The sequence below is a fragment of the Haliotis rufescens genome, unplaced genomic scaffold (genome assembly GCF_023055435.1).
Source record: "Haliotis rufescens isolate VD_foot unplaced genomic scaffold, xgHalRufe1.0.p SCAF_1, whole genome shotgun sequence".
Lineage (NCBI taxonomy): Eukaryota > Metazoa > Mollusca > Gastropoda > Lepetellida > Haliotidae > Haliotis > Haliotis rufescens.
In genome coordinates this window covers 75,071,177-75,090,316 of record NW_025963779.1, presented here as the reverse complement: position 1 = coordinate 75,090,316, position 19,140 = coordinate 75,071,177, and the positions used below count along the sequence as shown (strand labels likewise).

General features: G+C 39.8%; 1 protein-coding gene across 1 annotated transcript in view; it reads right to left on the bottom strand.

Annotated features, from left to right (window-relative positions):
• Positions 1-19,140, bottom strand: part of LOC124146809 (neuronal acetylcholine receptor subunit alpha-10-like) — a 45,097-nt gene that overhangs the window by 7,648 nt on the left and 18,309 nt on the right. The window contains exons 2-4 of the mRNA XM_046517274.2: positions 5,083-5,234; positions 2,451-2,495; positions 748-857 (exon numbers count right to left, since the gene is read on the bottom strand). Of these exons, the coding sequence (XP_046373230.1) occupies positions 748-857; positions 2,451-2,495; positions 5,083-5,234 (307 nt within the window). The remainder of the gene's footprint in view (positions 1-747; positions 858-2,450; positions 2,496-5,082; positions 5,235-19,140) is intronic.

The window sequence follows — 19,140 nt, the reverse complement described above, 5'->3', positions numbered from 1 at the left end:
GGGTGACCAGGATAAGGTTTATTTCTATAGACACAAATCATGGATGCAATACAGAGTACAGTGCCATGAAACTACAAGAGTTATTAGCTATAATTTGACTCTTTTACTCTGCATCAGACAAATACACAATTCAATTTTGCCCTGGAACAAGTACGTTCTTACGCATTCAATGATAGCAAAGTATTTTAGTAATCTGTGCATAGATTACATTATACTTACTGTATTTTAAAATGAACAGAAATGCAAAACAATGAATACAAATACTGTTGTTTTCTGGCGTTTTCAATATTTTGTGTACGCGTATTATTCAATATTTATATAAGATCACTTGCATTAGAACGCTACCGAATGTAGTAAAAATAGAGAATTTCACCAAAGTGTCTTTTGATATCAAATATATCAACGAGTGTTGATATTTTTCATATCAAAAGACAAGAGGTTAGATTTTATTTATCCTCCAACATCGACGGTAATAATCCATATCATAAATGTAAAAAATACTGCAATAGCTTCAGTAGCAGAGCCATTAGTGATGTCATTTGATTGAGACGTTATGGTAACCAATGACGTCACAGTGGTCTGCAAAGCATTGTGATCGAATTTCATTGCAGCGATATCTACAATGTAGATATCGCTTGATCTCACCCAAGCGAAATCTCCTGTGGGAGCCAGTTTTGGATGATAAATACCAATTACATTCAATGAAGCTATTAACCAGAATATGTTAACATATACAAATACCGGTACCTGTTGTACAGTACAATGTCTGGCAGCCATATGAGATCACATGGAACTCTCAGTACTGTAATGTTGGCATAATCCGTTGTGTTCCATGTAAGCTTCTCGTCTCGCCACTCCTGAAGGAATATCAGAACAATTAATGTCCATGGACAATGTTAAACTTGTGTCATACTCTTGGCACAAACTATCATACTCTTACATAAATATCATAGAATATAACGATGTTTCGCTGTGTGCATTAACACTAGAGGGTTTTGTAATTATGTATCATCGAGCTTTTTGTGTGGCGATGATATTTTCAATCAGGTTTCGTCGTTTAGAGGATGTAATGTGAACTGCATGGGACGACATTTTATAAATTTGCATTTCAGAAAACGGACAAAATCGTCATTGCATTAATCGATAGTGTTTCTCCCTCCATAAATCGCTCGTGAATGTCCATTTAGAAAAGTCTCATCTTTAAGCCAAAGTTACTGTAGATACACCCCTCGAAAACACAGCCTGTAGACAAAGACCTTATCAACATTTAATTGTGGACATTGTTTGTAGTATGTATGTCTCCATTCGGATATTATACGTCTTTCGTCTTCTTCCGGTAGATCCACATGATACAGCTATCGCTTGAGCAACTTTTAGAGGTTTCAGGTCACTGGATAGCGTCTTCTCTTTCAGCAACAGTTCAATTATTCCCGATTAAAGCTACCAGCGACCAAGGAGAAAGTATTTGTTTTATTAAGGCATCAATCACTACAATTGGAAAGCAAATATTTGCCTTTTAAGTAGATGTTTGTTCGTAGATTTCGATAAAGTGGTTGATCGCTTCCTTCTGAAAGTTCTCCTTGGCTGTGCGACTCTACAACTGATAACAACGGAGGGCAATTTCGGGTATAGTTTTTTCCGCTCTGGACGACGGCCTGTATGGTCATTGCTGATAGTGATGCACATTTGATACTGATTTATATAGGCTAGGGAGCGCTAGATTGATCACTGGTTAACGGTGATGAAATGGTTTCGTTGAACATATCAGCAGGGTAACCATTTATCACTGACGTCAACGTCGATAAGAATTTGATTTTGCTGTGTTCATGATTTAGAGACTTCATGGTATGGACGTCTAGGATATTTCTTAAGCTCATAAGTTAAACATTTCTCAAGGTTTCGTTCACCAATATCATTCCATATATGAAATATAATCCATGTACTGATGCAGTTTCAAGATAGGTAATTGCATTAGTTTTCAAACTGTTACAGTAAATGCAATTATATTACCATCTGGTGGTGATCTGTGGAGTTGAAATTGCAGCAATAATACAATTCAGTATGAAGTGAAGTTATATTCTGTCTTAGACATGCATTATTCATTCTCGGCAGTAATGTCGCACTGATTTGATACAAAAGAGGCTTAATGAAATCACCATATCTTGTCACATTATTGTCGTCGTCGGTGTCAACACTACAACGTCTTAGAAAATCATTAAAAGTTTCAAGTACCAAACCAAAATCATATCGTTAACTGCAACGATGAACATATTTATTCCACACGTTTTAAAGACGTATGTTTGTTTGTTTGTTGTTGAACGCCGTACTCGGCAATATTACAGCTATATGACGGCTAAAGACGTATGATAAATACAATTTGAACTTAAAACAAACGCTTACATTCAAATAGTCAGAACGAGCAGTTAACCAATGCATATAAAATATTTTACCTGATCCAACCATACATTGATTGACAGCACTTGATTCTTCTCGTCCTGAAATGAAGCAAACATATATCAAACACTGTCATGCAAATTCACAGAAAAATATCAGCTAACGCTGAGGACCCCCTCCCCACTTTCATCCTTACATCTTCATCTGCAAAAGGTTTGCTTCATGAAAACGTCATCAATGATCAGAATTTGACCTTCTGCACTACAATTGCTACCAGATAAGACTATTAAGGTATATCAACTGCGATCACATCGTGTCATCACTGATTTTCAGTGATCCATTCATGTAATTGTCACCCGTTATTTTACCCGTTACGCCCAACTGAATCTGTTTCAGAGGATGGACAGGACGGATTATTTCTGACGTTGATCATTTGTCTTTATGCCACTATACATTTATAGATTTACTGAAATATTGTATGCATGTTCCCATCAATATTGTGGCTAATATAAAATGTCAACGCCAGAAAAAAACTAGTCTCGATTATTCGCCGAAACAGATTCTTTTGGGCGTAAAAGGCAAAATAGAGGCTGAAATTATATGATTGGATAGAACTAATCACATAATGCAAAACTGCTTCTTGGAGCTCTTAGTTTAAATCTGTCACACCTAACTTGGTTGTAGAGGACTATGATTCTACGATTTCGTCAAAATATGACATCTCGTCCCATTGAGAAGCTACCACTACTCTGGACCAATACATTTAGCGCCATTACCTTGATTGCACTCCTTGCAAATATGTCTTATTCCTACAAATCCATATATTGTATGCGTCCGTGTTCGGGGCACAACCGGTTGATTACTTTGAAGCATTACAATCAGACCAACTGGGCACAGGTGCAAATCTACGCCATCGACAGATTGGCTGTTGAAGAGTTGAGAGTAATTCTAACGCATTGCTTCTCTTTGTGAATGAATACGGTGTCAACTTCACGCTTGCTTTTGTACCTTTTGCACCTGCTTTGTTGTTTCTGTAACAGTTTAACAACTTGGAAAAGATCAATTAATGCTCCCCTGATATGTTTCTTTTTTTCTGTCAGTGGCGTTGTTAGATCTACGTGTGACATTACTGTAAGGCGACTTTGCTTGTCGTAAGAGGCGACTAACGGGATCGGGTGGTCAGACTCGCTGACTTGGTTGATGAATGTCATCGTATCCCAAACGCGTGGAACGATGATCATGATATCAATCAATGGATTGTTTGGTCCCGACTCGATTATTTACAAACCGCAGTCATATAGTTGGAATATTGCTAAGTGCGGAGTTAAACAACAAACAAACAAATCTTACTGTAGCATAACCAAAAGTGTTTCGTGTTATCCTAATGTCACCTAAACGTATATATGATTCATAACGCTCATGAAAATAGGTACTGATGTCTCATACTATTGTATTTCAAGAACATCTCGCTCTCCATCTAATTTGCACATGTGAAAAACAGTTATTAAGATCATGATCACCAGGCGTATGTCTACTAAATCTGTTTTCGGAGAACTAGCACACTCCTATTAAATATGAACTATCGAATGTCTTTCAGAAACTCTGACAGAAATATTTGTGTCCCGCTAAGAACCATGGCTGATAAAAGAGTACCCACAGCCCAGCGAATTTCAAAGCTGCACGTGATCCTTAAAATTGACATCGCGGTATAAAGAACCCCCTCCCCTCTTTCATCAGTTTGGGAATTCATCTCAGTACTTTGTAAACATGTTTTAGCTGTTAAAAGACCCCAATGTACACATCACGATGTTAGCGGCATGTCACCACAACATCTTGTCAGGTCCACAAATGCTTGCCACACGAAATGAAATAAATTTAATGGATCGACCCTACATGTTCGATCATGGTAACTTTGTTCTGCTATCAGTTCACTGCAAACTTAAGGTTTCTTTATGATTATAAAAGTTCAGTGACTTTCAGTATTAGAGTAGTCCTATCTTGAAGCAAACCATTTCCTCTTCGTACATGTTCCATTGTGTGAAAGGTTTTGCATCTTTGGTGATTTTATACACTTCGTCAATATACATTGATTTCAGTTTGTTCTTTCGGCAATCTCCCAAATTAACTCATGCAGACGCTGTTTGACTTTGAGACAAGTTTGTAATCAATCAGGATGGGAAAAATAGGCTCCTTCTTACGCGAATATTTTCTTCAAAGGTTGGTATTACGTGACTTACATGTATGGCGTTTTTCAAGATAATGGCGTGATTTGTCTGGCATATATAATGAGGTGATCATGTACAGCATTATTTCCATTAGTTCCATTAGTGTCCCATTGATAAATTAGATTTTCTGCACAGCAAAGTGAATTATTAGTTGAATAATTTGTTACATCATGTCAGTGATATGGCGTGATATTCCGCAGAAAAATACATTTTGTATCAATTGCAGCTGGCATTGAGAACAAATAGTGATATACTGCTAACGATTAGTCTCTGAAAATACATAATTTTTATAAGAACAAACAACTACTTTTATATTGGAAAAGAGGCCCAGTGATTAGGACAATCAGAACTTGTGGAAAATGTAGACTTGCTTCTTTTGGGACTATATAACTACAGTAAAGGTCATGCGGAAGAGAAAATATCATGGTCGAAGGACTGTGAGACAGACTAGTGATACACTTACGACATCCAGAACTTGCGTTAGCGTTATTCCAAGCTGAATTTTGACAGGGTGGGTAGCATCAAACACTGGCCGGACCGAAGAATCGTAGTTTTCACGTAATTTCTTCAACAGTCTCTGTTCGTCTGTAAGTCGGCCCCTTCCAGTTGTGGCCACTGTAACATAGAATTGTCATAGAGTATAATTGCACTGCTGGTACCTCGTGAAATAGTCGCATCAATATTCATGTAAATATTCCATAAATAAAAGCGAAAAATAATGTCCATTATTATATGACATCTCTCCCGAAAGCAGAGACAACTGTACAATTCCGACTATATCATGAGCATGTGTGTATGAATCACTATCAAACTGTGATGATAACAGGTGTTTGGGAAATGGTTAGTGTATCCTGCCCCACAAGTAACACGCGTCACAAAAACATCCAAAGGCAAGTCAAGTGTTCACCTAAAAAAACCCGGTAACATATAACAGAAGTGAAACTAAGAAACTGCATCAGACATTATTTTTGTCAATGATCCGTCAACTTGGAAATGCCCTCCCTATATCTACAATAAAACGATTTGAAACCTTTACTGGGGCCTTGAATGTTGTAAGAAACTTCGGGATCAACTCGTAACATGTATATGCGGATTGTTTGACGGGCTGCCGTTCAACTATCTCTGGAAGCATTGTGTACTTTTACTCACTTGTAAATGTTTGTAAACATAGATTTAACACATAGCGCTTTCTTTACAGTTGGTCTTAACCATGAGAGGCTTCCGGCACACGTACTGTAAGGTAAACACTTCAAGATAATGCACGAGACCGATATTTACTTCAGAAACTAAGGTACGACATAAACAACATTTGCATACATTCATATACATTAAACTACGGTTATAACGAACTCAAAGGGACTAATAATTTTAGTTCGTTATAACTGTAGTTCGTTATAAGCATATATACAGCATAACTACAGCAACGAGTCGGGACCAAAAAGTAAGTTCGTTATATCCGTCAGTTCGTTATAATCGTGTTCGTTATAACCGTAGTTTACTGTATATACAACATATTTGTAATCACAATGTTCCTGAATAAGTTCTAGTATTTCGATGAATATTACATTTCAAAACATCAGATGGTGTCATCGCTTTACACAAAATGTATCAACCATCCCCCTCTACGATACGCAATATATCAAATGAATAGGTCCCATCATTGTCATCGTACCATATACATGTATATAAACTTATCGACACATTTGCTTTAGTTTGGTTTGGTTTGTTTGTTGTTTAACGCCCCACTCAGCAATATTCCAGCTATATGACGGCAGTCTGTAAATAATCAAGTCTAGACCAGACAATCCAGTGATTGATATCATGAGCATAGGTTGCTGAAGACCTATTCTGTCCCGGATCTTCATGGGTATCGGTTCCTTTGAATGGGGTTGACTTATAAATAAAATAGGGGGCACGGGTGGCCAAGTCGTCTAAGGCGCCGCGATTCGCTGTGCAGAGTTGCGTCTCTTGGGCATGCCAGAAACCTATGATTGTGGGTTCGAATCCCGGTTCGCCCCGATTATGTTTCTAGGTTTGTCAGCACCATACCCGTGCTCGTGGGTTTCACCGTAGTGGTAAACGTCTGAGACATGCATCACTTCGGGATTTCCTCCCACATTAAGCTCACACGCCGCGATATAACTGGAATACTGCTGAAAGCGGCGTTAAACCCAACTCACTCACTATAAATAAAATAATGAAACAGGAGTATGGGGAACAGTTTAAATGGCTCCATAACGCCTCTTTAATCGTCAACATCTATATTATATTGGAACATGAAACGTTTATACAACAGACACCGGCATACACCACACAGGCACATACTCCTTAAAATAACTGCCCGTTTATGAAATCTAACGTTCGAGTAAGTTCAAAGTTTGTTTATTTGTTGCTCTACGCAATTAGGATACGCTGATATACATTATCCACGTCAGCGACCCAAACTACTCGACCCCGATAGCCGCGTCTTACGACAAGCTGAAGACCAATCTTCATGGACCCTCATTCAAGAACAGACCTGTGAAGATCCGGGGTAGAATAGGTCTTCAGCAACCCATGCCTGCCGTAAAAGGCGACCATGCTTGTTTGTGAGAGGCGACCAACAGGATCGCGTGGTCAGAATCGCTGACTTGGTTGATGTATTTCATCGTATACTAATTGCGTAAATCGATGCTCATGATGTCAATCACTGGGTTATCTGGTTCAGACTCAATTATTTACAGACCGCCGTCATATAGCTCGAATATTGCTGAATGCGGCGTTAAACAACAAACAAACAAACAAATCATTCCAAAAAAACACACACTAACAACGGTGACTTATTCTCATTAATACACAACTATGCCATTGCTCTTTGCACAAACACTGTGATGCTGTGACACCATAATTAATATCAATATATTTGAAATGTAAAATCTCTAATATTTAATGGATCTGCAAGATGGAAAACCAATGTTCGTTTTACCGCACGAGCTGTTTTCAAGACCAGGATGGAACGTGATCAATATTCGTGTTGAGATTGGTCCCCTTAATTTGACTAACGACATGGGCATGAGGTTATGTGTGTGTGTCAAATGAGGGGTGATAGTTGGTGGGCTTTCTGAATAGCAAATCATGTTTACGACCTTTGGGCTTCAGGATTACAGTCTGTTAACCGGCTTCAAAGTAGGCTGGAGTGATCACGTCACCGTCGTGAAATTATTCACACAATGTACTCAACAAAATTAACTCCTGCTGTCCATAGATGCCACATTGTATTTTATGATTGTCCTGTGGATGTTTCCCATCTTACAAATAAAGACTAATCTTTAAGACTGGCTGATTACGTTGTCTAAGCGAATCTCACGGAGTTTAGAACCCCAGTCATTTGGCTTCGTATTCACTGGCATACATCCTCCGGCAGAATTTCACAACGCATAAGACAACTGGTGCCAAAGGAAATCTTGCCATGAATGTCGATATATAAAGGATGGCCCTCGAAGCAAAGGAAACCATCGTCATAAATATTAAGAAAGAGGAGAGATGGATTTTGGAAGAAGCTAATGAAGTATACACCTACACGCAGGGGAAATGTTTTTGTTATAATTGTTTCTAATGAAATCTAAAGACGTGTTTGTATATCCCATTGTTTATTTTGGCAAGGTGGCGTTTGGGACATTGAATGCAGGAATGTGTTCCTGGCACTTCTGGCTTTTGATCTTTACAAATAGTCTTTAACTACACACGACGGAATGCTCTATTGACCACGTAAACATGACGGACGGGTATGGGGAGCGTGGGCCGTGTTAGAACTGTAGGATCCCGGCTGGGAGTTTGACTGATGTGCATAGCGACTTTCGTATAATCTCATAATAGAATTCATTGCTGGAGCACGTTTGCTGATTTGCGTACTTTCAGCTTCCCAAACTTTGATGATTTGTCTTTATCACAAGACTGTGACGTAAAATGTCTAATGTAAACATGAACGACGTAAAATGAAACAACATAATTTCTTTACCTTTGACGGTAGGTCATCTGGTTGTATTTTTTAAACTTTACTCTTTTCCAAGTTTGTTCACCAGATTAATCAGTCATATGAACAATTCAGGTCTCTTTGTCGTCATTATTTCAAACACCAAGACCAACGTCAAGTCGAACAACGAAAATTAATGAACCGAAATTAATTAACCGCCTGTGGTTTCAAATTGGAAGTATAATAGTCAAACCCACTTCATGGAGGGATTACAAGCAAAACTAACAATTACATAATAACACATCGGGGGAAATGAGTAGGACATCTGTTTTGTTTATGGGTCTTTAGGTCGATTCAAGAGGACAAGCCTAAACGTGTTGAGTGCGTGACACCTCAGGACTGGCTATATCGATGCAAGTGTTGTGAAGAGACTTAATGGTCTCTCGGTGTGAAGGTAAAGTGTCCTGGCCCCCACCTGCTGTCATCTGTAGTGTACACTAGACAGTCGATTTCTGGCATAAATCCTCCGTGTGGTCATTAAGGAGACACAAGCGGCTATTAAACCTATCTTGGTAAATGTGAATCCAATGTCGGGATACCGGGCTGCTGAGAACATTGTCACAACTAATGAGCTACTTTTGGTTCTTCTCGTGGTATGGACCATCTGCTTGAAGGCAATAGGTTTGGCGGGTTAATATTTGCGTGAGTAAGTTATGTGTGGTAAATAAAACTTCGTACAAAAAGAGATGCATTGCACGGTCCAGCAAATGTACCACCTAATTCCTGTAACAAAGATTAACCACAATTATTATTTCAATTGGGGAAGGATTTTTTTAAAATTCACAAAATGTATTTGAGACATGTGGAATTAATACTGTGTGGTTTCCCAAAACTTTGCTTGCCTTTTTGCCATCTCAGAAACGTTCACCAAGTTCCATTCTGTCAAAACATTTGATTTCAACTTTGTACACCACAGTGACTATCCCACGTGACAAACATAAGGAAGAACGTCACTCCTTGATCAATGGGGATTTTGTTACAAAACCATATGACCACAGATACAGTTAGCAGGTTGACGGCAATTTTTCAAAAATGAAAGCAAATTGCCGTTCTATCTAACACCTAAAGACATGTCCATTTCTCTTGTGTACCTCTTCCAAAGCTCAATAAAAAATCCGTACAAATTCGCATTATGCGATGTGTCACTAAAACCAAGTTCTTTGATCAAACAATTATGTAGTGATGCTTACAAATAATGGTAATGTTATTTGATGCCTTGTTTGGATGGCAGCTGGATGGGACAGAATGGGTTTATGCCAATTCTGTTTCCTCTTTTTCAGATTGTGAATTCTTCCAATGACAACATCACGCACTGACTTAACGCACTCTGAAAGCCATTCAACATGTTCCTCTTTTCTTTTTCACCCATTTTTGGGAACATATGCTTCCGCAGCATCTATAATGATATTAAAAAGTTGTGATCCCAATTGGTAGTAGACCGCTCACGATATTTTGGTCAATATTTGAAAAACTGATGACGGTTGTTATATTGAACACTAGAGAAGTCACCTATGATTATAAGACCAACAAGAAACAGGATGATGAGTCTTGGCAGCCACGAGAAGTGGAATTTACGTCATGAGTGCTACGTGCACGTTCTGCAACACTTTCCTATAATTGAACAACCAGTTCAATGGTGTTCGTATAGAAAACTTAAATTGGTGGTTCCCGAAATATGAAATAATGTGGAACATTTGGGTGATTTTTGTCTGAAAACTTTACTCAAATTTAAGGCATCAGTCCACTTGTTGTCAAATTTCAATTTAAAAAAGATGCGGTCTCTGTCTGATTAAGAGGAATCTGTTTCTGGTTTGGCCAAACGTTTCAACGCAATATCAAGAACTCTACTCTATAGTCTATACTCTACCCATCAGCAACAGTTGCTGAAGTTGTTAAATCATGGCACCTAGTATACATAGCCTTGTTCCTACTTCTTTATGATCCAGTTGACATCGTTAACGGACTCTGCTATATCATTTATCTGATTAACCCGTGAAGATACGGGGTAGAATAGGTCTTCAGCAACCCATGCTTGCCATAAAAGGCGACAAAACGTGTCGTAAGAGTAACTAACGGGATCGGGTGGTCAGGCACGCTGACTTGGTTGATGCATGTCATCGTATCCCAATTGCGTGGATCGATGCTCATGATGTCAATCAGACTCGATTATTTACAGACCGCCTTCAAATAGATGGAATATTGCTGAGTGCGGCGTTAAACAACAAACAAACAAAACACACTTTTTTCTTATCATTCTGTGACAAATCACGCTTACATAGCAAGCTGAAGAAAATCGGGAATATTTATTTAACCCTTTGTGTCATGTCTTGAACTTTTGTCCTGTATATAGTAATAAAGCTCCCTGTGAACTCAAATGCGTCTTCTTGCCAAACACCAATCCGCTTTCTGACGAACAATGTTATTTTGGCCATACGAAACATTACACGTTTCATCAGTGCTCAACAAAGACCATGAAACAATACGCTTCTTTTCTTCATCATCACAAGCATTCATTATTGGCCAAAGTGTACCGTAAGGAATATTTAAGTAGGATCTTAACTAAAAGCCACATTCTAGGGACGGATCCGTTCTCAGATGACCTTCCTATCTGACTTCTTGTAAAATTGATTTTTTTGAAATTTTTGTGCTACTTAATAGCCCACACGAAGAACATCTCAGACATCAAAGACTAGTTTGAAGCTCGGAGTAGCGGAACAGATGGTCTTCTAGTGCTTTTCTGGTACTTTTTAGCTTCTGTTCCACACACGGAATTTAAAGCGACAATGAGAAACAACATATGACGGATCGTTCAGAGGAACACACTTTCATATATACGAAGGTTAAGAAATGTCAGAAACTTCATCTTTCCAATTCCATATTACAAAAACGTTTTTCGACGACCCTGAAGTAAAATCAGTAAGAAGAGGAGCGTAAAGTCAGTCCAAAACGTATACTGTATACACTTGTACTTAGGATTTAAGCAGCTCTCACACTTTGCCGAGGTGGTTGCCGAGCTCTCCCGAGCCTAACTCGGTTAGGACTCGGGAAGAGACAACATATATCCGAGTATCATACGAGTACGCTACGAGTGTGTTATGACTTGCATAGGCGTCCAATTTGAGTCTAATAGGAGTCTATTAAGAGTTGCCTACAAGCACAACGATCTCGATACGAGTTTGGTACGAGATTGGTACGACTTTGGTACGAGGTGGCTACGAGCTGCTAAATAATTCGGCGGGAATTACACTCGTACAGTATGTCAACTCGGCAATACATTTTGCAGACGATCCTCATACGAGTTCCGTACGAGCACCACGAGGTCGCCACGAGGGTACTACGCGTAGGACGAGTGTCTTACGAGTTTGTTACGAGTTTGCTAGGAGTTGGCTGGCGGCCCGACTGATTTGAGCAGTTCCAAAACTCTCGTAGATCAGTACGAGGTATCCCGAGTTACCCCGAGTTTAGTACGACCTCGCAACGAACTTCATACGAGTACCCCCGAGTCAGCTCGGGTTCATACTCGGGACGCAACTCGGCAAAGTACGAGAGCTGCTTTAATTAACGGTTACAGCTGAATACGGAAAATATTTTGATGCATACAGAAACGTTATGATGAATAAACATGACAGATTGTTGTATAAGTGGAGATCAACCCTGATTTATTCACAGAATATCCAAATTGTGGCAGTCTAATTGAATTCTCATTGACACAGACATCAACGTAGTGACTGCATTTACCAAGAGAGCAGAGATCCATCGCCACTCTAATTCACTGTAGACAAAGGAAATCATTCAACATTAGTCAAATCTTATGCGTTCCAAATCTATCATCGTCTAGATAGTGTGCATATCTTAAATTATAATACCATTTCTCTTCCTGATTAAAGCAAAAGCTCACATATGTCTGCATACAAATGTAGACATGGGTTAATGTTGAGCCCCATTTTGTGATCTAACGCATATGATGTAATTTGTGTTCATTTTTTTCAATATGATTTCATTTTCCTGCTTTTCACATCATATTATTTCTCTTTTTTCTCTTCCACATTTTATATGTCGAAAACCATTTCATAGAAAATCGAATGGTGTGAAAGCACGACCCGTAACCATGAACGAGTGAGTTTGGTATTAACAGCACTTTGAAAATTGTTTTTTACGGAGCGTCAGCTTCATGGAGGTAGGTCCACACTGATTGTAGACGTTTACGATATAAGGAAACTCATGTGATCGCTCGGTTCTGACGAACTGCATCTTCCTGAGGCAAGAGAGTAAACTGACTTTAAAAGTCCAATCCCCACCCTTGCCGAACTAGGCTGGTATTATGGAGTTACATTTTGGCTGGGCTAACGAGTCTATGCATACTCCAATCAAAATCGCGCACCGAAATCGAAATCCGGTTCGTAAACTGTCGTGCAGATTTCGGCCGATTGCGAGATGTGCAAAGCATGTGCACCGCCAACTCGTTGTCAGCAGATTTTTTCCAAATCTTTTCATGTTTTTAATCAAGGTGCTCACGTGAATTGATGCATTTCGCGATGAATGACCTGTTTTATCACAATATAGATATTGATTATCGATCAGATCGCCCTGACTGGGCGCCACCATTTTGTGTGAAGCAAACACAAGTGATACGAGAAGTGGAATCTGATTGGTCAATAGGAGAGGCATAGAAGGGACATAACTGGTAATAGCCACTGGTGGCGCTACGATCGAGCCCAGTAATTCCAGCCAAGTTCGGCAAGGGTGGAAACTGGACTTTTAAAGTCTGTTAACTCTTTTGCCTCGGGAAGATGGACGAACTGAGGACATTGTCCATACATATATGTTATCTTTGATAGGCGTTTAGAAGTTCGATGTTTCAGAGCTACTTCCTACCCCTTTATCAGGTGAATACAGAGTTAGTTGATATTCATGGCAGACTTGTTTTTATGATGCCAGGTATTTGATGACATCATTTATTATCCGGTTCGATATATTTCAAAACTATTGAACATTGCCAGTTTACAATGTATTATACTGAGCACGTTTGGATCAGTCTATACCGGGTTTGATTTCCATTTAATAATGTAATAATGAAACGTGTGTAGAAAAAGATTATACCCCTTTTACGTCCTAACACAAATAATTGATCAACTGCAAAAGAATTTCGTATTCACTGAGGGACATAAGGATGTAATACCTTCCACCTGAATCTTTACTGTTGGAGGTGTGTACACAATGCCACAAACATACACGTACATGTTCAACAACCACGTGTTATCATGACGAGCAAAATAAACTCTACCAAAAGCAGAGTTATTACGAATTGGATTTGTACCCAAATCATGCGATTACAATCGCAGAAATTCAGCAGACAAAGATGCAAGTTCAAATCTTGCTTTAGTTCGCTGAATTCCTAGTAAAATTACTTTATTCACAAACTTAGAAATCAACGTGAAGCATGATCATGGAATACATATGAAAATAACACTATTCGTCAGTGCATATGGCGTCCAGTAATGAACAGTAACGTGCCACATTTATAGACAGAACAGAGATGAAGGACCATTGGTATGCTTCAGTTGGGAATCATCCATAGCACCGTCTCTGGATACTTTGGTTGTCCTCGTTAAACAATCACAGAGTTGGGGTTGCTGTCAGGATATCGGCAGATATGGCAGACAGTGGGCGGACCCAGGACAGGCGGACCAGGTGTCACCACAGCCAAAGAAGATCATTATTTGTGTAATTGAGGTTCCGCTACTTGACTGTGACGAAACAAGCATCATGTGCGCTTGGACAATTTGTCAGCCGCTTCACTGAATCCAGACGACTGCGTAATCATGTTATGTGGGCCGATAGACCTTCCCGGGGGATCACGTTGACACGTCAACACCTACGTGAAATACTTATGTAGGCACACTCTGAACGATTGCAGAAGAGGCGATTTCTGGGGAGAGCAGGTTCTAGTTGTTCAGAGCAGAATTACGTTGGGAAGTACGTTGGGAAGAACACGTTTGGTTGTGTCAGGACGACTGTACCATCTAGAGGTGGCAGAGTAATGATTTGTGTCGGAGCTGGTGGTCGTTAAAAGACGACACTTGCCGTGATGAAGGCTAATCTCACAACACAACGTTACATCGACGAAGTATTGCGTCCAGTTGTGCTTACCATCCTGCAACAGAACACACAGTATACAATACGTCACTTCCGTCATCTTCTGCAGGTCAATAACGTCATCGTTTTCCTTGCCCATCTCGCTGTTCTGACATGTCGCCAAGCAGGAGCTCTGGGACCACACTTATCGTCGGGTTACAACACGCAGCAGATGTGACTTAGGAACGAATGGCGCCGAATACCGAATGACGTAATCGGACGTCAAGCGACCTCTCCAATACGTCGTGTGTTGGTGTCTCGAAGACAAGGACGACACACGCGATATTAACTGTGTTTATTCCAATTCAATTCATAATTTCTTTTCTCAACCATTACAGGAACTGCAAACTGCGGGTTCTGTTTTTTTGTTACCAGTGCAGTACAACTCTCTATCATTGCTGTCTGTTTATTCCACGATTACAAATGCTTCATTTGGGAAAACTTCTTGTCTCCTTTGTCAATCCTGGTGTATAGTTAGTGTATATAATATGTTCTGCTTGTCAGTATATAATCATTACCCCTTTCTCAGTTGATTTCTTCGACGCGAATAGTTGCAAGATTGACGATGTGAGATAAGCAATAACCACTCACTTTCTCACGCACTTCACTCGTTTCTGTTCCAGTCGAAATAAATCATGGATGTATCATACCCTTCCACCTCGTAAACTTTTCCCCGGCTGTTTGACTGCTTAGTCACTATGATAACACCTATCCTCCTCGGCCTCGTTCCACAAGACGATCGAACTCCCATACTTTAACCTATAGCAAGACTTACGATCATCTTAGCGATAAGATTACTTTGTGAAACGGGCTACGAAAAAAACAGCGTTCAGTGTTCATGTGTGTTCAGCGCACAGGTCACATCGCAGTCGAAGTGAAGCAACGTTGGTTTCAAGAGATGGATGGTCGACAACGTTCGGCAGCTTGATTCCTGAGAGTTTATAGGACGGACTTTCTCAACACATGCCGGTGTCTCCTTGAGCAAGAGACTTTGTTCGAAATGCCTCGGCTCACCCAGCAGTGTTTGCCTCGGATGAAAAGCCTCACAGGCATATTCCCCAGGGAGCTGATAATGAAATTCGAGATCACACTGATCCACTGACTAGGGTGATAATGGTTTAGCGCAATGAGAATTGATCTAGGTCAATGCAACCTGGTCCATTATAAATTAAGGGTTTGGGTGATCCTGGCCGGTCAGGCTGGTTAGGCACATCATCAGGTCCGGGCTTTTGCCCCCTCTACACCCAGAGAGCGAATGGGATTTCTCCCAGGAAGTGCTGCCTTGTCGAACCCACCCAGAACTTTTCGGGGAATGTGAAGACACTGTAGCCTTCTGCATTACCCAGATTGTCTGAAGGGATGTATTCCTGGCAGCAAACCCGGGTACCCTCCCAATGTCAGTCAACAGATTGGGAGGTACCAAACCTAAGGCACCGAGAACAACTTGGCACTTATGATCTAAGCTTGACATTTCGAAAATGAGTTCCGCATATTTGCCATGCCTTTTTTCTGAATCTTGTAAATCAAATAAGTGTCAAAAGGGGAAGAAAATTCGATGATATAAATGATTTCATTGAGTTTATCACAAAGGACAAGATCAGGTTTATTGGCCTGGATAGGTCTGAGGCTGTGTACGCGCCTGTTCCAAAGTCGTCTGTATTTATCATTTCCCATGACTCCATCTACTTACGTGTATTCTTGATCGTTCCATGGATGGACCTGTGTCAAAACCACAAGCATGACGAAGGCGGTAATAAAAGTATCGAGCCACTCCATCATGTCGCTTTAGATACTGTGTTTGTTCCAAAGCTTCGCATCCACTGACAATGTGTTGGACAGTCTCATTAAAGTCATTGCAAAATCTACGATTTCATATTTACATACTGATGCAAAATCACACATTGCCGGTTACGAATGGGAAGCTTTCTGTTTCACTTTTCAGGCAAGCAGACTTCATCAAAGCGAAGGCGTCTGCAGGGTTATTGGTCATCTCAACACACTGCAGATAAGCAGTGGTCGTTCAGAGAGTCTTCCCTTGAAAACCCGAGTATGTGCCGATTTGATATGGCACTTCGCTCAGTTGACAATGAAACAATCCGCCACAAATGAGACCCGTCGTGAGTATCGTCCCCACATACATATCAATCAAATAAAGCATGTAGTAGTGGCTTTCAATGAACAACTGTAGAAGAAAGTTATAAAACTAGCTCAACGTACATCTGGCCTTCGTAGACCTGATGGGTTAGTTCAATATAAAGTGCAATTTGTTTCAGAGTACATCATTGAAAAAGCAAATTATTCAAAACTATGCGCAAATTCGAGAGCACGTTCAAAGCGTAAGTATGAAATAACGATCGAAATTCAAAGTGCAGCCAGACATAAAGTAACATTTCCATAACCATAAGAATTCTGTATCCATTGTATGATTCCGACTATGTCGTAAGCATTTGAGTTCATAAATCACTATCAAAGAGTGGCATCCATCACTAACACGTGCAAATGCAAGCCAATTGTTCAACTTGAAAATATATTACCTTAACGCCAGGAAATATTCAGTCTCGACTTTTTGCAGAAACTGATTACATTGGGGGCAAAATCAGTTTTAATTTGTTTGTTTGTTGTTTAACGCCGCGCTCAGCAACATTCCAGCTATATTACGGAGGTCTGAATATAATCGAGTCTGGACCAGACAATCCAGTGATTGACATCATGAGCATCGATCCACGCAATTGGGATCGATGACATGCATAAACCAAGTCAGCGAGCCTGGCCACTTGATCCCGTTTGTCGCTTCTTACGACAAGCATAGTCGCTTTTTACTGCAAGCATACACAACTCAGTGATAACCCTTGGTGACGACACATATGGTACAAATCAAAAAGGAAATAATTTCCAATCATTTTAGTAACTGATGCGTTCACATGTCTGCCATAACACATTGTGAAAGATAGTAACACATGTACATGTGGGATGTACATATATATCATTTATGATGAATTGAACTACTACACGCATTTGCATCGAGAATTTACTTTCTTCAAAAAGACATTTTTGTGTTTGCACCAACAGTTAAAATGAATGCTCATCTTGATTCCCAGGTCTTATTTGATTTTACACTTTGTCATTCACACAAAACAGATACATAAGAAGATTTAATTGAAATGTATGCATGGCTTGTTTCAGCCTAAGTGCATTGATTCAATGAAGACTACAATGCCGTGAAGATCCGGGTTAGAATAGGTCTTCAGCAACCCATGCTTGCCATAAAAGGCGACTATGCTTGTCGTAAGAGGCGACTGACGGGATCGGGTGGTCAGACTAGCTGACTCGGTTGATGCATGTTATCGATCCCAATTGCATAGATCGATGCTCATGATATTAATCTCTGGATTGTCTGGTCCACACTCGAGCTCGATTATTTACAGACCGCCGTCATAAAGCTGGAATATTGCTGAGTGCAGTGTGAAACAACAAACCAATCAACATTTACTAACTACAAGTTTATGCTTGCCTGGAAAACAAGGCAATCTCATATTGAGTGTTCAAATTAAACAATCACCAAGGGATGAACAAAATCAAATTTCTTGTATATCGAACATTGTTGAGACAATGAATTCCGTCTCTGAGGAGCGAGTCCCTACATGACCAATCTGGAGAGTTATATAAACACACAAAAAGCAACACACTTGGAATAAGTCTTGTCACGCGATGTGACTACCTCATGCAGGGGACACAATCAGACTGTCAATATTTCGTGAAGGAGTCTGGTTCAGCATTTCAAAGATAACAATGTAATATGGACAATATTTCTCATTAAGCCTCCCATTCCCAGAACATTGGTCACTCTGGCGGAATATCAAACCTGTCCCTTGATTTGTGTTGCGAAAGTCATCATTATGTATTCATCATCATATTCCTGTCGCAGGTGATGACAGTTTTATTCTATGTCCCGAGAGATGTACTTGTTGTGAAGAAAACTATTGGCACTTAAATCAGGATGAATCAGATGAATACACTACCACTCCTCCAATACATCCTCGTGGCAACATCTTATATATTACGTGCATGTATGTCACACTGACCACAATCGTCTAATAATTGTATGTGGGAGAACATACACCAAGATTAGTCGGTTCCACAGCAAATGAAATCAGGAACAAATTCAATAAAAGAAGTTACAGGATAATTGTCTCCTCGATGATGGCATGTTTTTCTCCTAAACCAACTTTGGTATGACATTTTAAAAGAATTTATTGGTTTTTTTAATCAAAGATGGACGCGGGAGGTTATCTGTGCTGTATATGTATTGAATGTATGAAGACATTCAATTATTTACGCCTCATCATTTGATATTTATTGATGCAATGTGTTGTT